The sequence below is a fragment of the Pelobates fuscus genome, chromosome 7 (assembly GCF_036172605.1).
Source record: "Pelobates fuscus isolate aPelFus1 chromosome 7, aPelFus1.pri, whole genome shotgun sequence".
NCBI lineage: Eukaryota > Metazoa > Chordata > Amphibia > Anura > Pelobatidae > Pelobates > Pelobates fuscus.
The window spans coordinates 69,252,233-69,273,183 of record NC_086323.1 but is presented as its reverse complement, the minus strand read 5'-3'; the positions used below and the strand labels follow the sequence as shown (position 1 = coordinate 69,273,183).

Sequence of the window (20,951 nt, the reverse complement as noted above, 5' to 3'; positions counted from 1 at the left end):
TATTTTATTATATCTTTTCATGTGACACCACTGAAGAAATGACACTCTGCTACAAAAGTAGTAAGTGTACAGCCTGTGTAACAGTGTAAATTTGCTGTCCCCTCAAAATAACAACACACAGCCATTAATGTCTAAACCGCTGGAAACAAAAGTGAGTACACCCCTAAGTGGAACCCTACCACAACAAGAGGACATAGTCTTAAATAAGCGCAGCAAAGGTTTAAAACGGAAGTATTACTTTTCTGAGAGGGTAGTGGACGCATGGAATAGCCTTCCAGCTGAAGTGGTAGAGGTTAACACAGTGAAGGAGTTTAAGTATGTGTGGGATAGGCATAAGACTATCCTTGATGTAAGATAAGGCCAGGGACTAATGAAAGTATTTAGAAACTCAGGCAGACTAGATGGGCCGAATGGTTCTTTTCTGCCGTCACATTCTAGGTTTCTATGTTTATCTTTTCACTTTCGTAGAAATGTTTTGTTTTTTTCAGCTAGAGAAAATAATTATTTTAATTATAAGCAGCATTATCTTTTTCGTTCATTGCTTCATCTGGATTGTGAAGACCATGTTCGATTACTTTTTTGTTTTTGAACTAACCATCACTTGGTTTATTTACAGTGTAGTTTCTTCAGCATGAAACAATGATTTAAGGACTTAAGTCTTCTATCACGGCAAAGTAACTCCACATTGCTGCCATGGTAAAGCAAAACAACCCACTGGTTTCTACCTGCTGAGAAGAAACAATATTATGAAACTTTCAGGTCTCAGACCGAATGCAGTTATTCCAGCTTGTTGCCAGTAGTCAAACTCTTCTTTGGAATATTCCATTTGCTATGTTGTATGTCTCCTTTCCTCTATGCTTATTTCCAGGTATGAGATCTATTTTATGCCCGCATGGTGTAGTTTGACAAGACTGCATATTCAAGACCACGGACACTAGGTCTAGGTGTGTTTGAATACTTGCATCATGTTGTGGTGCAGTCAGTGCATTACAATGAAACCTGAGTCGCTCTTTTTGCATCACAATGAAATAGTGGTGTGACAAACTCCACTTCCCACGTGAGTTTACCATGAGCTCCTAGATAAGCCTGCTTGCCAGCCTTCGGCCCACGGACTATGGGCCCTGCAGGGAAACCTGTAAAAGATTACCAAACTTGACCGACCGTTAGCACTGATTTAATGTAACTGTTTTGGGCATAGGACTTCCATGAATATTCCGAACCCATGAATGGATCTGGGTGATTTTTGGATATGTTGGTCACCCAGATCGGGCCTATCAGGAGATGTAACTTTTGTGGGGTTTTTATGCATTTTAAAGGTACTTTTGGGGTGTTTGTGAAATGTGTGTTTTTGTACCGGGAGAAAGAGTTTTGTACAGTCCCTGACTATCTCCCAGGCATAGGGGAGGGATTAATTTACTTTATTTATGCCAATACAGTCTGCACTATTGGAGTCTCCCTGTCTTTCTATTTGCATGCTCATCATTGAGTCAAGATTGCCTATACCATAGAAGATCCAGCGTTTTATTTGACTACAGTATCAAGTTTCCATCAGTCTATTGGAATCCACTACATATTGGGACTATTACGCTTATCCTTATATTTATTTTATTGTATATTTATATGTGAGTAAATTTTTATTTATTTTTTATCTCTCATTTTATCCTTTAATTGTACTATTTCTGTACAGCGCGACCTATTACTTTGTTTTTTCCATAGGGGAGGGATTATCCTGTTTTCTGTTGGAGTGTCAGGGGCGTGCTCAACTGTATTTGAAACTGTATAAAAGCAGGCCACCTGGCCAAATTAAACATATTCCAGCTTGTACTCCCAGAACCAAGTGTCATCTGGTTACTGGGAGGGAAAAGGGCTACTCTTTAATCACTGTTCCAGTGTAGAGGATTCAACGGGAAAGTCCTTGTAAGGCTCCAATACAAGTGGTTTTCCCATGTCGCACAACAAATACATACATCAGGGCTCAAAGTTTCAAGTCCTAAAGTCCTATGCTACTAGACAGGCCTAAAAGTTAAGAGAACTTTTTGATATAGATATCAAATGTGTTACAGCAGGTCAGGTAATCCAAATCAGAAAACACACATGGTCATAAAGCTCATTAGACTAGGAGAAGCAGTGTAGGTTTTCTGCAATTGCTCTGGTGTATGAAGGCCCTACTGGGATGCAAAAATCGCTATTTAGCTAGTCTCCTACTAACCACCACAAATCAGAGTCCACAATAAAGGGTTTGGTGCAGATATCCAACACGCGAGAAAGGAGAACCATATGATAAGTCGATAACATTTGGTGAACATAAAGCTTATTTTCTGTAGGGAAAACATGTTTACTATTTCATCATGAACTAATGATAGCCATGATCTTACAGGAAGATTTAACTTTGCCGCATCCACTGGTTGTTGAAATGGCCAAGAAAATTTGTGCTTCCATACAGTCTTCAAAACCACTTTTTCCAGGTATTTAAGTTGGTTAGATACACGTCCTGTCTTTTCATGATTTATGTACTCTGGTGGAGGGGGATTCACAATAGTGGAATGCTGAAGTCTGCTTGATGTTGACATGGTGAAACAGACCAGTGGAATTATCATATACTCCCAACTCTGCACAAAATAAATAAATAAAAAAAAATTAAACAATAATAATAAGGCATACTCTTAAAAAAAAAAATGAAATCTCTTGCACAAAAGTCAGAGGAAATATAAATGAAATACCTAGGGTTATTTGCAAAATTTGGAAATAGGAATGCACCAAGTAATTCCTACTTTCAGTAGTTATAGGAACATTCTAGGTGCTAATTCATAGAGTACCCTGGTGCCATCCTCGTACTCCGTGTCAAATTGTTTTCAAACCATTTAAAACAGATTGCAGGTAGCTGGGCGCCTGCAGTCCGCCCCCTACTAGAGGTATGGCTAAGTCAATGGTTACACTCCACCTATACCATACCGATTGTATTAGCAATGGGTGGAAACTAACTGCTGATTTCTCGCAGCCAATCACTTGCGCTCATTATGGCTTTGGCTAATGTGTTAGCGCAAGCTGCAGCAGCACAAAGGGGTTACCGCAGATTGCGGGCTGTCAGTGTTAAACTATTCATAAATTGTATAACATTGAACGAAGGGAAGGTGCCAGAGTATAGCACGCAGTATAATCAGTGCAATGAGATGAAATAGTTTTAGTGTCTGGCACTGGATGAGCATGCAGCTAGCTGTAATCTATTTATTTAGATTTTAGTTATTGGTCTCTGACACTGAAAAACTACAGTTTACTATAACTCCACTCATACTCTATCTTGATTGCTGCATGATCATACATGTAATTTAACCCACTGGAGAATGAGTTGGCACTCTGTTTGTATGGCATAGCTTGCCCTAAAGGGAGGCAAATTAAAAAGCACCAAAACAAATATTAATTGCAACTCCTGTCATACTTCACAAGCTTTGAAAGAGCATGAGGAGTTTATGTGATACTTCACAAGCTTTGAAAGAGCATGAGGAGTTGATGTGATCATGTTACTTTAGGGTGGTGGGAGAATGTGCAATGGATGGATTGGGGCAATAGAGTGTCCTTTTAAAATAGATGATTGGAGAAGATTTTTTATTTTCTTTTGGCTCAATATTTGAAATTCCCTGGTCAGTTTCCATTTTAGTAAATAACTAGAAATACAGACTAACCTTTGGGTGCAGAGGTATGACAAAGTCATAACTCTGTGTGAAGGTGTCGAGCATCATTCATATGCATTTTATGCAACACCAAAACAGCAAAAAGCAGTTGTGTGATACACACACCTCCCACAGTTAATGCTAAACCACGAGCATCCAGATCTCTCTCCCAAGCCAAAAAGGAAAGCAAATGGATGAGGGAAATCTGTGGTGGTTGTGTGGGGTCAATACACGGCAGTAATCCAAAAATTTTAAGAGTAGCATGACTGAATGTCAGAAACAAAAAGGTAATTTCGTATTAAACATCTAGACTAGCAGGTCTATTGGATTTTTTCCATTTATAGTAATTTCACATATTCCCCAATCCATCCATTGCACATTCTCCCACCACCCTAAAGTAACATGATCACATAAACTCCTCATGCTCTTTCAAAGCTTGTGAAGTATGACAGGAGTTGCAATTAATATTTGTTTTGGTGCTTTTTAATTTGCCTCCCTTTAGGGCAAGCTATGCCATACAAACAGAGTGCCAACTCATTCTCCAGTGGGTTAAATTACATGTATGATCATGCAGCAATCAAGATAGAGTATGAGTGGAGTTATAGTAAACTGTAGTTTTTCAGTGTCAGAGACCAATAACTAAAATCTAAATAAATAGATTACAGCTTTAATTTTTATCTCCAATGCTTTAAGACCTCTATATTGATAAGCAGGATGAATAGCAAGCCACCACAGACGGACAGTCATCCTTCTGCTCCCTGTAACCAGGAGCCTCACTGGACATTTTATTGTAAAAACCAAAATATAAACCTTGTTAAATATAGGTTAGATATAACAAAAAGCCCCACCTTTTTCCCACACCCCAAATAGACTACAACATACATTCAGCAAAATTCAATGAGAAACTACTGCCATTACAGGAAAGGGCTGCAGGTTGCACATGTCTGTATAAGCAATAACCCTTATGCATATAGAAATATAAAATAGCTATACCTATATCCCTCATCTGGACTATCCCTCTATGCATGTTAACACGCCTGTTCTGTGCAGACAAAGGACTGGTGCAACATTTTCTCTGTATTTTGGAAAAATTCAGTAAACTATGCTTTCACCTAAGATTTCAAATGTATTATCTCTTGCTGTGTTAATAGCATCCTGTGATTAAAAGTTAAATGTATAGAGAAAAACTTTTAGAGGGACAGTATAGTCACCAAAACAACTTTTGCTTAATGAAGCAGTGTTGGTGTATATACCATGCCCCTCCAGTTACACTTCTCAGCCATTTGGGAATTAAATCACTTTGTTTATACTACTTTTATTGCAAATTATGTTTAATTTAGAATTTCTTATCTCCTGCTGTGTTAATAGCTTGCTAGACCCTGCAGGAGCTTCCTGTATGTGAATAAAGTTCAATTTACAGAGCAGGAGATAAAAACTTTCAAAGTGAGTTAAAGGGACTCTATAGTCACCATATAAAAGCAAGAAAGACAGGCCCCCCAGCCTTCCTTCTTGCCTTTATATGAACTTTCATTAATTAAAATTTTTTTTTCGGTGTTTTTATATTAAAAACTTACCTCCGTTCCAGCGCCGAGCTCCCCGCTAGGCCGCGCCCCCTTTTTCGTCAAAATGACGAAATCGCGGGGCCCAATGGGACGGCTTCGCGCTGCACCAATCGCGTTCTTCATAGAGCGGCATTGAATGCCGCCCTATGAAGAACCTGAGCGCTTTACCGCGCATGTGCGCAGAATGCGCGTTCGCGAGCTGAGCTGTCTGACTGACAGCTCAGCTCGCTTTCTAAAATTATCAAAAAGGGGGGGGACCTACTGTCCCCCCCCGGCCCCCACCCCTGAGCGGCGGGTGGGGGCCCTAAAATTATCAATGAGGGGGGGGACCTACTGTCCCCCCCCGGCCCCCACCCCTGAGCGGCGGGTGGGGGCCCTACAATTATCAATAAGGGGGGGACCTACTGTCCCCCCCCCGGCCCCCACCCCTGTGCGGCGGGTGGGGGCCCTAAAATTATCAATGAGGGGGGGGACCTACTGTTCCCCCCCGGCCCCCACCCCTGAGCGGCGGGTGGGGGCCCTACAATTATCAATAAGGGGGGACCTACTGTCCCCCCCGGCCCCCACCCCTGTGCGGCGGGTGGGGGCCCTAAAATTATCAATAAGGTGGGGGACCTACTGTCCCCCCCCGGCCCCCACCCCTGTGCGGCGGGTGGGGGCCCTAAAATTATCAATGAGGGGGGGACCTACTGTCCCCCCCCGGCCCCCACCCCTGAGCGGCGGGTGGGGGCCCTACAATTATCAATAAGGGGGGGACCTACTGTCCCCCCCCGGCCCCCACCCCTGTGCGGCGGGTGGGGGCCCTAAAATTATCAATAAGGGGGGGGACCTACTGTCCCCCCCCGGCCCCCACCCCTGTGCGGCGGGTGGGGGCCCTAAAATTATCAATAAGGGGGGGACCTACTGTCCCCCCCGGCCCCCACCCCTGTGCGGCGGGTGGGGGCCCTAAAATTATCAATGAGGGGGGGGACCTACTGCCCCCCCCGGCCCCCACCCCTGAGCGGCGGGTGGGGGCCCTAAAATGATCAATAAGGGGGGGACCTATTGTCCCCCCCCGGCCCCCACCCCTGTGCGGCGGGTGGGGGCCCTAAAATTATCAATAAGGGGGGGGACCTATATACAAAGGGGGGGGGACCCTAGTTAACCCTCCCCCCCCCCCCCCCCAAAAAAAAATATCTCCCTACCTACCCCCCTCACCCTAAAAATAATGAGGGGGGACCATTAACTAAAAACCTGTAAAAAAGAAAAAATGAGATAAAATCAACTTACCATTCAATGTTTTCTTTCTTCTAAAATCTTCTTTCTTCAGCCCCAAAAAAGGGCAAATAAAAATCCATAATAACCGACGCAATTAAAAAAAAAACAAAAAAAAAACGAGCGCAAAAAAAAATAATCCATCTTCACCCATGGAGGGCTCCGCGCAGACCGAGCTCCGCAGGGCGAGGGAAGGCTTATAAAGCCTTGCCCCGCCCTGCAATTAGGCCAAGAACACTCTGATTGGTGGGTTTGAGCCAATCAGAGTGCTCTTTGTCATTTTACAAGCGTGGGAAAGTTCTTTGGAATTTTCCCACGCTTGTAAAATGACACAGAGCACTGTGATTGGATGGATTTCAAGCCATCCAATCACAGTGCTCTTTGTCATTTTACAAGCGTGGGAAAGTTCTTTGGAATTTTCCCACGCTTGTAAAATGACACAGAGCACTGTGATTGGATGGATTTCAAGCCATCCAATCACAGTGCTCTGTGTCATTTTACAAGCGTGGGAAAGTTCTTTGGAATTTTCCCACGCTTGTAAAATGACACAGAGCACTGTGATTGGATGGATTTCAAGCCATCCAATCACAGTGCTCTTTGTCATTTTACAAGCGTGGGAAAGTTCTTTGGAATTTTCCCACGCTTGTACAATGACACAGAGCACTGTGATTGGATGGGTTTCAAGCCATCCAATCACAGTGCTCTGTGTCATTTTACAAGCGTGGAAAAATTCCAAAGAACTTTCCCACGCTTGTAAAATGACACAGAGCACTGTGATTGGATGGCTTGAAATCCATCCAATCACAGTGCTCTGTGTCATTTTACAAGCGTGGGAAAATTCCAAAGAACTTTCCCACGCTTGTAAAATGACAAAGAGCACTCTGATTGGTTTAAACCCACCAATCAGAGTGTTCTTAGCCTAATTGCAGGGCGGGGCAAGGCTTTATAAGCCTTCCCCACCCTGCGGAGCTCAGTCTGCGCGGAGCCCTCCATGGGTGAAGATGGATTTTTTTTTTTGCGCTCGTTTTTTTTTTTTTTTTTTTTTAATTGCGTCGGTTATTATGGATTTTTATTTGGCCTTTTTTGGGCTGAAGAAAGAAGATTTTAGAAGAAAGAAAACATCGAATGGTAAGTTTTTTTTATCTCTTTTTATTTTTATTTTTTTTACAGGTTTTTAGTTAATGTTCCCCCCCTCATTATTTTTAGGGTGAGGGGGGTAGGTAGGGAGATAATTTTTTTTTGGGGGGGGGGGGGGGGGGAGGGTTAACTAGGGTCCCCCCCCTTTGTATTTAGGGCCCCCACCCACCGCTCAGGGGTGGGGGCCGGGGGGGACAGTTGGTCCCCCCTTATTGATCATTTTAGGGCCCACACCCGCCGCTCAGGGGTGGGGGCCGGGGGGGACAGTAGGTCCCCCCTTATTGATCATTTTAGGGCCCCCACCCGCCGCTCAGGGGTGGGGGCCGGGGGGGACAGTAGGTCCCCCCTTATTGATCATTTTAGGGCCCCCACCCGCCGCTCAGGGGTGGGGGCCGGGGGGGACAGTAGGTCCCCCCTTATTGATCATTTTAGGGCCCCCACCCGCCGCTCAGGGGTGGGGGCCGGGGGGGACAGTAGGTCCCCCCTTATTGATCATTTTAGGGCCCCCACCCACCGCTCAGGGGTGGGGGCCGGGGGGGGACAATAGGTCCCCCCCTTAATGATAATTTTAGGGCCCCCGCCCGCCGCACAGGGGTGGGGGCCGGGGGGGGGACAGTAGGTCCCCCCCTTATTGATAATTTTAGGGCCCCCACCCGCCGCACAGGGGTGGGGGCCGGGGGGGACAGTAGGTCCCCCCCCTTATCGATAATTTTAGGGCCCCCACCCACCGCTCAGGGGTGGGGGCCGGGGGGGGACAATAGGTCCCCCCCTTATTGATAATTTTAGGGCCCCCACCCGCCGCACAGGGGTGGGGGCCGGGGGGGGGGACAGTAGGTCCCCCCCCTTATTGATAATTTTAGGGCCCCCACCCGCCGCACAGCGGTGGGGGCCGGGGGGGGGAAGGAGAGTAGGTCTCCCCCCCCCCCCCTTCAACCACTATTGTGGACAGTAAGCGTCCCTGTGGGTTCGGGCTTCAGCTGTCAGCTGAAGCTGAAGCGGTCAGCTGAAGCCACGCCCACAGCAGTGCTGACAAGCTATCAGCACACAAAGCGCGTTCACAGTGCTTTGTGTGCTGATAGCCCGTCTGATGCATTCACCCAGAATGCATCGGACGAGAGGCCTTTTTAGGGCCTCTGAACTCGGAAGTCCCTCTGGTGGCCGTCTGATTGACTGCAACAAGAGGTGTTCCAAGCTTCCAATGTAAACACTGCATTTTCTCAGAAAATACAGTGCTTACAAGAAAAAGGCTCCGGGTAGCTGTAGCACTCACCTGAACAACCTCATTAAGCTGAAGTTGTTCAGGTGACTATAGTGTCCCTTTAACATCAGAATGAAAATAAACCCATTCTTTTCTCCTGCAGGCTGTATCAGTCACAGCCAGGGAAGTTGTGGCTATGGTTGCATAGACAGAGACGAAGGCGATATAACTCCTAGACGGCAGAGAATTGAGCAGAGAAACTTCAGAGGAATGATCTATAAACAAAAACTGCTTCACGAAACAGGCACCCAGATCACTTCAGCTCATTGAAGAATCTGGGTACAGTGTCCCTATTGCACTTAGTGCTGCAATGTAAAACATTATAGTTCCAAAGAAACATTATAGTTCCAAAGAAAAGTCTGTCTTCAGTGGCTGTTTACCAGACAGCCACTAGAGAAGCTTCCAGGATGTGTCCGGTAACTGACGCTGGACGTCCTCATGCTGTGCATGAGGACATCCAGCTTCAGCTATTTTCCCATAAAATAACACAGATTCAGTGTTTTCCTGTGGGGAGACATAATGAGTGTGTAGCACTCGTCGCACATGCACACTAGCGCCTGCTTGCCGAGGGACGTCAGAGGAGGCAGAGCCGTGACCCAGCGCTGGGATCAGGTAATAAAAGAAGGGGGATGCAGAGGGAGCTATAGTGCCAGGAATATAGCGTTGTATTCCAGGCACTATTGTATGCTATGCCTTTAAGCTGAAGTTGTTTTGGTGACCATAGTGTCCCTTTAAGTTATACACTGTGCTCTTGCGAGCTGATTGAGAAAGAAACAAATGGTTCAGGTTTGCGGTATGAGCCACAGGCAGGGCTACATAAACAGGAACAAACGTGATTTAACTCCTAAATGGCAGAGAATTGAGCATTCTCAATTGAGAATTAAGACTGCAGGGCTATGATCTATATCTATGCATTAAACCTGCTTAATTAAAAGGGATTAATTAAAAGGATTAAATTAAGTTGTTATGGTGCCAGGAGGCCCCTGGGGGCACTTATCTGAAGCACTTCCTGAAACTGAAAATTCTAAAGCTGGATGCAGCCCGGGACGGGGACATTGCTGGAGACAACTTTTGGGTTAAACCAATCGAGAATGGTTTAACTCCTTGAGCACGTTAACAACTTAATTTAGATGCAGTTGTTTTGGTGCCTGGAGTGTCCCTTTAAGCTAAAGTTGTTTTGTTGCTTAGAGTATCTCTTTAACTGTGGGTCTCACCAAATGTAGCAAAATCATGCCATCAATGCAATTGAACTGCAAAAAATGCCCTGGCACCCTACCAGGGTTAAGTTTGTGAAGCAATTTACAAAACAGTTCGACAACTTACTTGAGGTCTATTGTGTGCCAGTTGCCTCCTTCTCTGCTGCCCGAAGCTGCAGCACTGACCTAAGCCATGTTGTGCAGGGAGGCACTCATTTGTTGAGAGTGTTCAGCTAAAATTGTGACAGTCCTGCACAACAGCAATGGAGCTAACACAAGAGCATCTGGCTCCAGAAAACGCAGCAACTTGTGCACACCAGGTAAATTGTCAAACCTTTGCAGAATTATTAAAAAAAAGAAAAAAACAACACACACCAAACAACCAGGTAACTTTTTCACTTACTACTAAAACTCTTAATACTAATACTCTTAAAGGGACACTGAGCACCAAAAACACTACAGTATACTGTAGTGATTCTGGAGAATAGAGACTGTCGATGCAGTCTCAGCAATGCAAACACTGCCTATTCTAAGAAAAGGCAGTATTAACATTGCTTCCTAGGGACACATCATGTGGCAGTCACTTAGACTGACACTAGAGGTCCTATCTGGTGTGGTCCTGCAGTCAGGATCTCCATGTTCTGCCTAAAGATGCCAAACGCTCCCAATAGAAATGCATTGAATAAATGCACCTCTGAGAAGATGCTGATTGTTGAACTGTGTGTGAGGGCAGGGTCTGAATGGGGCATCTAAACACTACACTAGAAACATGCTTGTATTTCTTACACCAGGGCTCGACAAATTTGATTGAAACCTAGGAACCAGCAAAAATAGTTAGGAGCCAGATTTTTCAACGTTACAGTTCTTAGAGGGACAATGTAGTCACCAGAACCACTGCAGCCTAATGTAGTTGTTCTGAAGTCTATATACTGTCCCTGCACGCTTTGCAATGTCAACACTGACTTCTCAGACTAACGGCAGAGTTTGCATTGCTGTCTGGTAACTCCTCTAGGGAGGGTCACTAGGACAGCCTCTAGAAGTGCTTCCTGGGTCAGCGCTGCATAGTGTGCAGCACTTACGTTAATTAGAAGTTGATTGCGCAGCATGGCGGTATGCAGTGCATGCACAATAGTTTCCCAATGCTTTTCTATAGGGAAGCATTGTATTGGCTGAGATCGTCAAGATTGCGGATCTAAGCCATGGAGGTGGGGCCAGCTGCAGGGTCACCAGCACGGAATGGAAAATGGTGAGTAAAAACACCTTTCTCTGCGATTGGGAGGGATGGCAGGTCACATAGACATACACACATCACTGACTGAGAGAGACAGACACACGTCATTCACTCCCTGACACACACACACACACACACACACGTCACTCACTCACTGGCAGACACAGACACTGCAACACTTACTCACAACCCCTTACTTTTTTTTTTTTTCTCCTGCAGGCTGTATCAGTCACAGCCAGGGAAGTTGTGGCTATGGTTGCATAGACAGAGACGAAGGCGATATAACTCCTAGACGGCAGAGAATTGAGCAGAGAAACTTCAGAGGAATGATCTATAAACAAAAACTGCTTCACGAAACAGGCACCCAGATCACTTCAGCTCATTGAAGAATCTGGGTACAGTGTCCCTATTGCACTTAGTGCTGCAATGTAAAACATTATAGTTCCAAAGAAACTGCAATGTTTACATTGCCGCACTAAGTCTGTCTTCAGTGGCTGTTTACCAGACAGTCACTAGAGAAGCTTCCAGGATGTGTCCGGTAACTTGTGACGTAGTTTGTTTAGGGGCTGCAGAGTGAGTGTTTAGGGAGTGCGTGTTTTTGCATACAGGGGGATCTAGTGTGTGCATATGCCATAGGGAATGCAGAGTTTGAGAATAATGGATGTAATGAGTGGAGGGTTACAGTGTATATAAGTGCAGGGTGTTCTGTCTGAGGAATGCGGTGTGTGTGTGTGTGTGTGAGAAGTGTGTGTGTGTGGGGGGGGCCCTCGGTTTGTTTGTGAGAGGAGCTGTGTGTGGGTGAAGGGGGATGAGTAGCTCTAGCCTGCAGCTCGCGGGAGCAACCTTCTGCCTCCCAGCTCCTCCATCCCTCGCCTACGGCGCTTTGTAGTGCCTGTGGGCTGGTGAGGGAGATCTTTGTTCTCCGCACAGGCCCATGAAGGCACACAGCAGGGCCGGCACTCTGACAGTGCCGGTTCTGCATGGGCCAACAAAGGAGACCCTGTGATCACCCGACAGCCTCGGCCCATGGCCATCGCAGGCCCTTCGGGCGTTTGCGCAATGGCCAGTCTGGGCCTATGAACACCATTCCTTTACAGTAGTTAGAAAGCTCAACTCTGAGTAAATTCACAAGAAATAGCAAACTGTGACTTCTTAGGATTATGAATATGTTTACTAATGCCCCATATTTAACAAATATATGATTATGAAAGGGACACTATAGTCACCAGAACAAGTACAGCTTATTGTGTTTGTTCTGGTGAGTACAATCATTCCCTTTTGGCTTTTTGCAGTAAACACAGTCTTTTCAGAAAATATGCAGTGTTTACACTACAGCCTAGGGGTACCTCCACTGGCCACTCCTCAGATGTCTGCTAGAAGTGCTTCCTGGAGCAGTGCTGCACACTGTGCAGTACTGACATTCAGTGTCTCCACCCTCTGCATGATACACTGAACTTTCCTCATAGATATGCATTGATTTGACTTGTGCTGGCTCTGCCCCTGATCTGCCTCCTTGACAGTATCAGTCAATCCTATGGAAAAGCATTGTGATTGGCTCATAGAATCAATTCTGGTCAGGCCAGGGGCAGCAGCTGCAGCCTTAAATACAAGCAAGATTTTACTATATTTAGAGAGGCAAGGTGAGGGGAGGGGGGCTAGATGGTGGTTTTAACACTATAGGGTCAGGAATACAGGTTTGTGTTCCTGACTCTGTAGTGTTCATTAAAGTCTGAAACAAAATGAAATGTAGAGATAGACTACTCTGTCCTGGACCTAAGTGCCTCTGGCTTGGCTCCCTGAATGTTATTGCTATAAACTCTTGCCATTGCAAACAAATAGTTTATCAACCATTTAGTATACATACCCCCCAAAGAAAACATGCATAGTTTATATTTTGCTCTTTCATTTGGTTCTATATGAAAAATTAGTATGCAATAGCTGCAGTTTTAACGTCTGCAGCTATCACACACTCTTCTTAATGTGCCGTTTTACAGCTACAGCTTTAAATGGATACTATAGGAACCCAGACCACTTCATCTAATGGAAGTGGTCTGGATGATGTGTGTCTGTACCCTTAGCCCTGCAATGTAAAACATTGCAGTTTCAGACAAACTGCAAAGTTTACATTGCAGGATTAAGACTGCCTCTAAAAGTTGTCTCCTAGACAGCCACCTGAGACGTTACTGCTGTTTTTACGAATGCTGGACGTCTTTGCACAAGGTACAATGACGCAGGTGGAGGTGGAAACACTTCCGAGGGACTTCGGTGCTGGAATAAGGTAAATGAAAAAATGATTTTAAGATTTGGGATGGGGGACAGAAGGACACTATAGTGGTAGGAATACAACTTTATAGCGTTCCCTTAAAGAACAGATCGTGCCATCTTCTGATACCATATATTTATGCTTAACACATCAATATACATAAAAAAATAATAATAATTTGGTGAAAAACATCAATGCATGAGGATTGGATACATTGCCCTGAAATACAGAAGGCGTGTGCACAATGAATATTGCATTATACTGGGATGCTGTTATACATATTTAAATATGAATGGGTTTGTCCAAAGTGAGCACTGCCCTTTTATGTTCAGCCATGATGAATATCTGTGGAACGTTGTCAGGACACTCCTAGCACTATAACCCCTATAGTTATGGTGTGTGGAGTGTTCCTTTAAACATTTTGAAACTGACACCACAATCCACTCTGACATCACAATCCACTCCTCCTCTCACTCTGCTGTGTGACAGGAGCAAACAGCATAGTTTATATAAATGACTGACATAACAAGAAGGCAAGATGGAGGCTCTCTATTCCAAGAAAGCTTAAAAGGGACAGTATAGGCATCATAACAACTTCATCTAAATTACGTTATTTCCGTGCCAGGAGGCCCCTTACCACACTTTAAGCCAATCAGCATCCGGCAGCACTATACGCTTTGTGAAGCTTAAAATTCAGAAGCCAGATGCTGCCTGTGGGAATAGCAACTTTGGGGTCAAACCATTTAAGAACAGTTTAATCCCTTAAAGTAAGTGTGCCCAGGAGCCTCCTGGCACCATTACAATGTATCAATGGTGGTTGGTATGGTGTCTGGAGCGTTCCTTTAATACAGTAGTGTGAATTTATACATCTGATTTTGCAGACTATGCAAACACATGACTTATATTATACATTTAGCAAATTGCATTACTACCATAAAGCACACTGTAGTGGTTTTGGTGGATAAAGTGTTATTTTCAACCATCTCATGATGGATTACGAGAGAATTATGGCCAGGGACTCCTGCAGCCATAACAAACTGTAGTGCTTATGGTGCCAAGTGTGTCCAAACCCTGACATTTCCCATTAAGATTAAACAATAAAATCATGCCAGATCATTGATTATGACTTAGGATTGTGTGGTAACAAACAGTATGTAAGCTATAATGGAATCCATATAGACAGCCCTAAACCAACAGCTGACATGGAGGCCAGAGGGTTGACACCACTAGGTACTAGCCTGCCTGGCTGCAGTGTTTACCTAGTCAACATCACTCCCCCACCTCCCACCAGGTGACAGCCTGCCTAGGTGCAGTGTCTCCCTATGGCAGAGGGTTATCAGCATCACTCCCCCACCTCCCACTAGGTGACAGCCTGCCTGAGTGCAGTGTCTCCCTATAGCAGCGGTGATCAGAATCACTCCACCCCCCACCCCCCCACCAGGTGACAGCCTTCCTGGGTGCACTGTCTTCCTATGGCAGAGGTTATCAGCATCACTCCCCGCACCTCCCACCAGGTGACAGCCTGCCTGGGTGCAGTGTCTCCCTATGGCAGAGGTTATCAGCATCACTCCCCCACCTCCCACCAGGTGACAGCCTGCCTGGGTGCAGTGTCTCCCTATGGCAGAGGTGATCAGCATCACTCCCCCCCACCTCCCACCAGGTGACAGCCTGCCTGGGTGCAGTGTCTCCCTGTGGCAGAGGTTATCAGCATCACTCCCCCCACCTCCCACCAGGTGACAGCCTGCCTGGGTGCAGTGTCTCCCTGTGGCAGAGGGTAGCAGCATTACTCCCCCACCTCCCACCAGGTGACAGCCTGCCTGGGTGCAGTGTCTCCCTACGGTAGAGGTGATCAGCATCACTTCCCCACCTCCCACCAGGTGACAGCCTGCCTGGGTGCAGTGTCTCCCTATGGCAGAGGTTATCAGCATTACTCCCCCACCTCCCACCAGGTGACAGCCTGCCTGGGTGCAGTGTCTCCCTATGGCAGAGGTTATCAGCATTACTCCCCCACTTCCCACCAGGTGACAGCCTGCCTGGGTGCAGTGTCTCCCTGTGGCAGAGGTTATCAGCATCACTCCCCCACCTCCCACCAGGTGACAGCCTGCCTGGGTGCAGTGTCTCCCTATGGCAGAGTTGATCAGCCATCCCATTCCCGCCAGGCGTTAATGAACACGGAGGGTAAAGCATAAGCCGCACACATTGCCGGCCGCACTCCCACTGCCCAGCCCCGAGCTCTCACCGCGTGACCCGGATCACAAGCTCCCCACGCGGATCACTAACACACGGCCTGCGTCTCCACGGCAACAGGATCCGCGCTTCGCGGGCTTCAGGTAAACCTAGATCCGGCCTCCTGATTGGCTCATCACCTCCATCCGTCACACGCACCCTCGCGACCTGACGTTGGTCTCGACGTGTAGCAGAGGGTGATAGCAGGTCAGGGCTCAGTATAGTAATGGAGGGTGATAGCAGGTCAGGGCTCAGTATAGTAATGGAGGGTGATAGCAGGTCAGGGCTCAGTATAGTAATGGAGGGTGATAGCAGGTCAGGGCTCAGTGTAGTAATGGAGGGTGATAGCAGGTCAGGGCTCAGTATAGTAATGGAGAGTGATAGCAGGTCAGGGCTCAGTATAGTAATGGAGGGTGATAGCAGGTCAGGGCTCAGTATAGTAATGGAGGGTGATAGCAGGTCAGGGCTCAGTATAGTAATGGAGGGTGATAGCAGGTCAGGGCTCAGTATAGTAATGGAGGGTGATAGCAGGTCAGGGCTCAGTATAGTAATGGAGGGTGATAGCAGGTCAGGGCTCAGTATAGTAATGGAGGGTGATAGCAGGTCAGGGCTCAGTATAGTAATGGAGGGTGATAGCAGGTCAGGGCTCAGTATAGTAATGGAGGGTGATAGCAGGTCAGGGCTCAGTATAGTAATGGAGGGTGATAGCAGGTCAGGGCTCAGTATAGTAATGGAGGGTGATAGCAGGTCAGGGCTCAGTGTAGTAATGGAGGGTGATAGCAGGTCAGGGCTCAGTATAGTAATGTAGAGTGATAGCAGGTCAGGGCTCAGTATAGTAATGGAGGGTGATAGCAGGTCAGGGCTCAGTATAGTAATGGAGGGTGATAGCAGGTCAGGGCTCAGTATAGTAATGGAGGGTGATAGCAGGTCAGGGCTCAGTATAGTAATGGAGGGTGATAGCAGGTCAGGGCTCAGTGTAGTAATGGGGGGTGATAGCAGGTCAGGGCTCAGTATAGTAATGGAGGGTGATAGCAGGTCAGGGCTCAGTATAGTAATGGAGGGTGATAGCAGGTCAGGGCTCAGTATAGTAATGGAGAGTGATAGCAGGTCAGGGCTCAGTATAGTAATGGAGAGTGATAGCAGGTCAGGGCTCAGTATAGTAATGGAGAGTGATAGCAGGTCAGGGCTCAGTATAGTAATGGAGAGTGATAGCAGGTCAGGGCTCAGTATAGTAATGGAGGGTGATAGCAGGTCAGGGCTCAGTATAGTAATGGAGGGTGATAGCAGGTCAGGGCTCAGTATAGTAATGGAGGGTGATAGCAGGTCAGGGCTCAGTATAGTAATGGAGGGTGATAGCAGGTATGGGCTCAGTGTAGTAATGTAGGGTGATAGCAGGTCAGGGCTCAGTATAGTAGTGTAGAGTGATAGTAAGGCAGGGCTCAGTATAGTAATGAAGGGTGACTTTCTCCACTATAAATTTATGCTGCGCTCCTACAGCTTGGCTCTTTCCTCTGCAAAAGTAAATTACTTCAATACCCTCATAACCACATTCTCCCGGGAACCCAAACGAGTATTTCACACATTTAACTCTCTTCTTCGTCCTATTGTTCCTCCTCCACCTGCTAACTTTTTACCGCCTCAGACTTTGCAACTCACGTCACTGAAAAGATCTCTTCAATCAAGGAAGAGATCTCTCATCTTTCTTCTTCCCCTTGCAATACTTCCCCTAATCTCACTCCCTCTGCTGTTCTATGTTCATTCGCACCCGCTACAGCGGAAGAGGATTCAGCACTGCTCCAGTCCTCCTGCCACACTACCTGCTCCCTAGATCCAATTCTCTTGCATCTCATTTGTACTCTGTCTTCTTCTCTTTCTCTACCTCTCACTAAAATTCTCAATCTGTCTCCTCTGGCATATTTCCATCGCCCTTCAAACATGCAACTATAGCCCCAATTCTGAAGAAGCCCAACATTGACCCTAGCTCCCCGTCCAACTACCATCCTATTTCGCTACTGCCTTTTGCATCCAAGATCCTTGAAAGAGTTGTGAATGAGAAATTGACAGACTTCCTTGAGTCCAACTCTCTGCTAGAACCGCTACAGTCTGGTTTCCGCGCTAAGCACTCTGTGGAAATGGCACTGACCAAAGTATCCAATGATCTATTTACTGCAAAATCTCGTGGTCACTACTCTGTCCGAATTCTCCTTGACCTTTCTGCGGCTTTTGACATTGTTGATCATCAACAGCTTCTTCTAATCATCCGCAATATCGATCTACAAGATATTGCTCTCTCCTGCTGCTCCTCCTTCCTCTCTCAGCTCTCTTTCAGTGTTTATTTCTCTGGCTTTGCTTCTTCTCCCCAACTCTTCTCTGTTGGTGTCCCCCAAGGTTCAGTCCTTAGTCCCCTACTGTTCTCCATCTATACTGCCTCCCTTGGTAAACTCATTAGCTCCTTTGGCTTCCAATATCATTTCTATGCGGATGACACGCAAATCTACGTGTCCTCTCCTGATCTCTCCCCGTCCTATCTTGACTAGTATTTCTGACTGCCTCTCTGCTATTTCCAACTGTATGGCTGCCCACTTCCTTAACCTCAACTTGACCAAAACTGAAATTCTGGTCTTTCCTCCCTCAAGTGTTGCTACTCCTGTGTCTGACTCCCTCCAAGTCAACGGTGCTACAATCAGCTCCACCACGCAGGCTCGCTGCCTAAGTGTTCTCTTTGACTCCGTCCTCTCCTTCACGCCTCATGTTCAGTCTATCGCCAAATCCTGCCGTTTCCATCTCAGAAACATTGCATGCATCCGACCCTACTTAATGCCAGATTCTACTAAGGTGCTGGTCCATTCCACTGTCCTTTCTCGCCTTGACTACTGTAATCCGCTTCTCAGTGGTTTTATGTGCTCCCAACTTGTGCTGTTACAGTCCATAATGAATGTGGCGGTGAGGCTCATCTAACTGTGCGCCTGCACCACCCACGCCTCACCATTCTGTCAGTCCCTACAATTGCTTCCTGTAAGATATAGGGCTCAATTTAAAATTCTGGTTCTTGCTTTCAAACATAGGAATAACCACACACGAGAAGGATTTGAGAATTGTTATAGACAACAAATTAGGCAGCAATATGCAATGTCAGTATGCTGTTGCTAAGGCCAGTAAGGTTTTGTCATGTATAACTAGGGGCACAAATTCTTGGGATGAACATATAATTTTGCCTCTTTATAAATCACTGGTAAGACCACACCTTGAATATGCTGTGCAATTTTGGGCACCTGTTCTAAAGAAGGATATCATGGCACTAGAAAAAGTGCAGAGACGAGCTACAAAATTGATAAATGGAATTTAAAATACGACCGTTTGAAGATGGCAACTGCCAGTGAAGTGAGCAATTTGGAGCAGTTTGTTTCACTTCTCTGCCCTATTTGAAATCTGTTGGTTCCTGTTGGCAGTTGGTGGAATGTTCAAGGGATCTCTGCCCTTGCCAAAGAGTGCGTGAACCACACTCCAACCTTTCCACAGTTACTCCAGCCACTCCAACCACACAAGTTACTGAAGCCACTCCGCCCACTCCAGTTGTAGACTACTGGTGGAGGCAAGAACACTTCACACAATTTCCCCAGAAATTGTAGCTTTTCTAGTTGGTCTAATACTATCTTTACCTTTTGTGTCACTTTACCCAACTCCCTCTAGCATGTAAGCTCATAGAGCAGTCCCCTCAACCCCTCTGTGCCTGTGTGTTCAACTTGTCTGGTTACAATACATGTTTGTTCGTCCAAACACTGTAAAGAATTTGGCGCTATATAAATAATATCAACATAATAGTATTAGGTCAGTGATTTGTATAGTAAGGTAGGGTAATAGCAGATCAGGGCTCAGTATAGTCATGCAGGGTGAGGACTCAGTATAGTTATGTAGGGCAGGGGTTCCCAATTAACTTTTCCCGTGGAACCCTTTGATGTAGAAGTATAGATCAGGGTGTTGCAGTGAATGTGATCTACTTGGATTTTACAAGGAATTTGATACGGTTCCTCAAAATAGGTTAGTGTTCAAACTAAATGAAATTGGTCTAGATGAATATTCTTGTTCTTTGGTAGAACATTGGCTTAAGGATAGAGTACAATGAGTTGTCATTAATGGTAAATGTTTAAGCTGGACAAAAGTGGTAAGTGGTGTCCCTCAGAGTTCTGTTTTGGGACCTCTTCTATTTATCATATTTATAAATAGTGATGTCCCGAACGGTTCGCTGGCGAACATCGCATGTTCGCGTTCGCCACAGATGGCGAACGTATGCGATGTTCGGTCCGCCCCCTATTTGTCATCATTGAGTAAACTTTGACCCTGTACCTCACAGTCAGCAGACACATTCCAGCCAATCAGCAGCAGACCCTCCCTCCCAGACCCTCCCACCTCCTAGACAGCATACAATTTAGATTAATTCTGAAGCTGCATTTTTTTTTTGTATTTTTTTTGTGTTTATTATACATTATCCTCCATAGCCAGTAACCTGTGTTCATTATACATTATCCTCCCATAGCCAGTAACCTGTGTTTATTACACATTATCCCTCCATAGCCAGTAACCTGTGTTTATTATACATTATCCCTCCCCCCATGGCCAGTAACTTGTGTTTATTATACACTATCCCCCCATAGCCAGTAACCTGTGTTTATTATACATTATCTCCCCCATAGCCAGTAACCTGTGCTTATTATACATTATCCCCCACAACCAGGTACCTGTGTTTATTATACATTATCCCCCCATAGCCAGTAACCTGTGTTTATTATACATGATCCTCCCCATAGCCAGTAACCTGTGTTTATTACACATTATCCCTCCATAGCCAGTAACCTGTGTTTATTATACATTATCCTCCCCATAGCCAGTAACTTGTGTTTATTATACATTATCCCCCCATAGCCAGTAACCTGTGTTTATTATAAATTATCCTCCCATAGCCAGTAACCTGTGTTTATTATACATTATCCCTCCCATAGCCAGTAACCTGTGTTTATTATACATTATCCTCCCATAGCCAGTAACCTGTGTTTATTATACATTATCCCTCCCATAGCCAGTAACCTGTGTTTATTAAACGTTATCCCCCCATAGCCAGTAACCTGTGCTTATTATACATTATCCTCTCACAGCCAGTA

The 20,951-nt window shown here is 45.8% G+C and overlaps 1 protein-coding gene across 1 annotated transcript in view; it reads right to left on the bottom strand.

Annotated features, from left to right (window-relative positions):
• BRDT (bromodomain testis associated) overlaps positions 1-15,886 on the bottom strand; it is a 49,645-nt gene extending 33,759 nt beyond the window's left edge. The window contains 2 exon segments of the mRNA XM_063427316.1: positions 2,376-2,609; positions 15,809-15,886. Of these exon segments, the coding sequence (XP_063283386.1) occupies positions 2,376-2,597 (222 nt within the window). The 5' untranslated portion in view covers positions 2,598-2,609; positions 15,809-15,886.
• Positions 15,887-20,951: the final 5,065 nt, after the last annotated feature.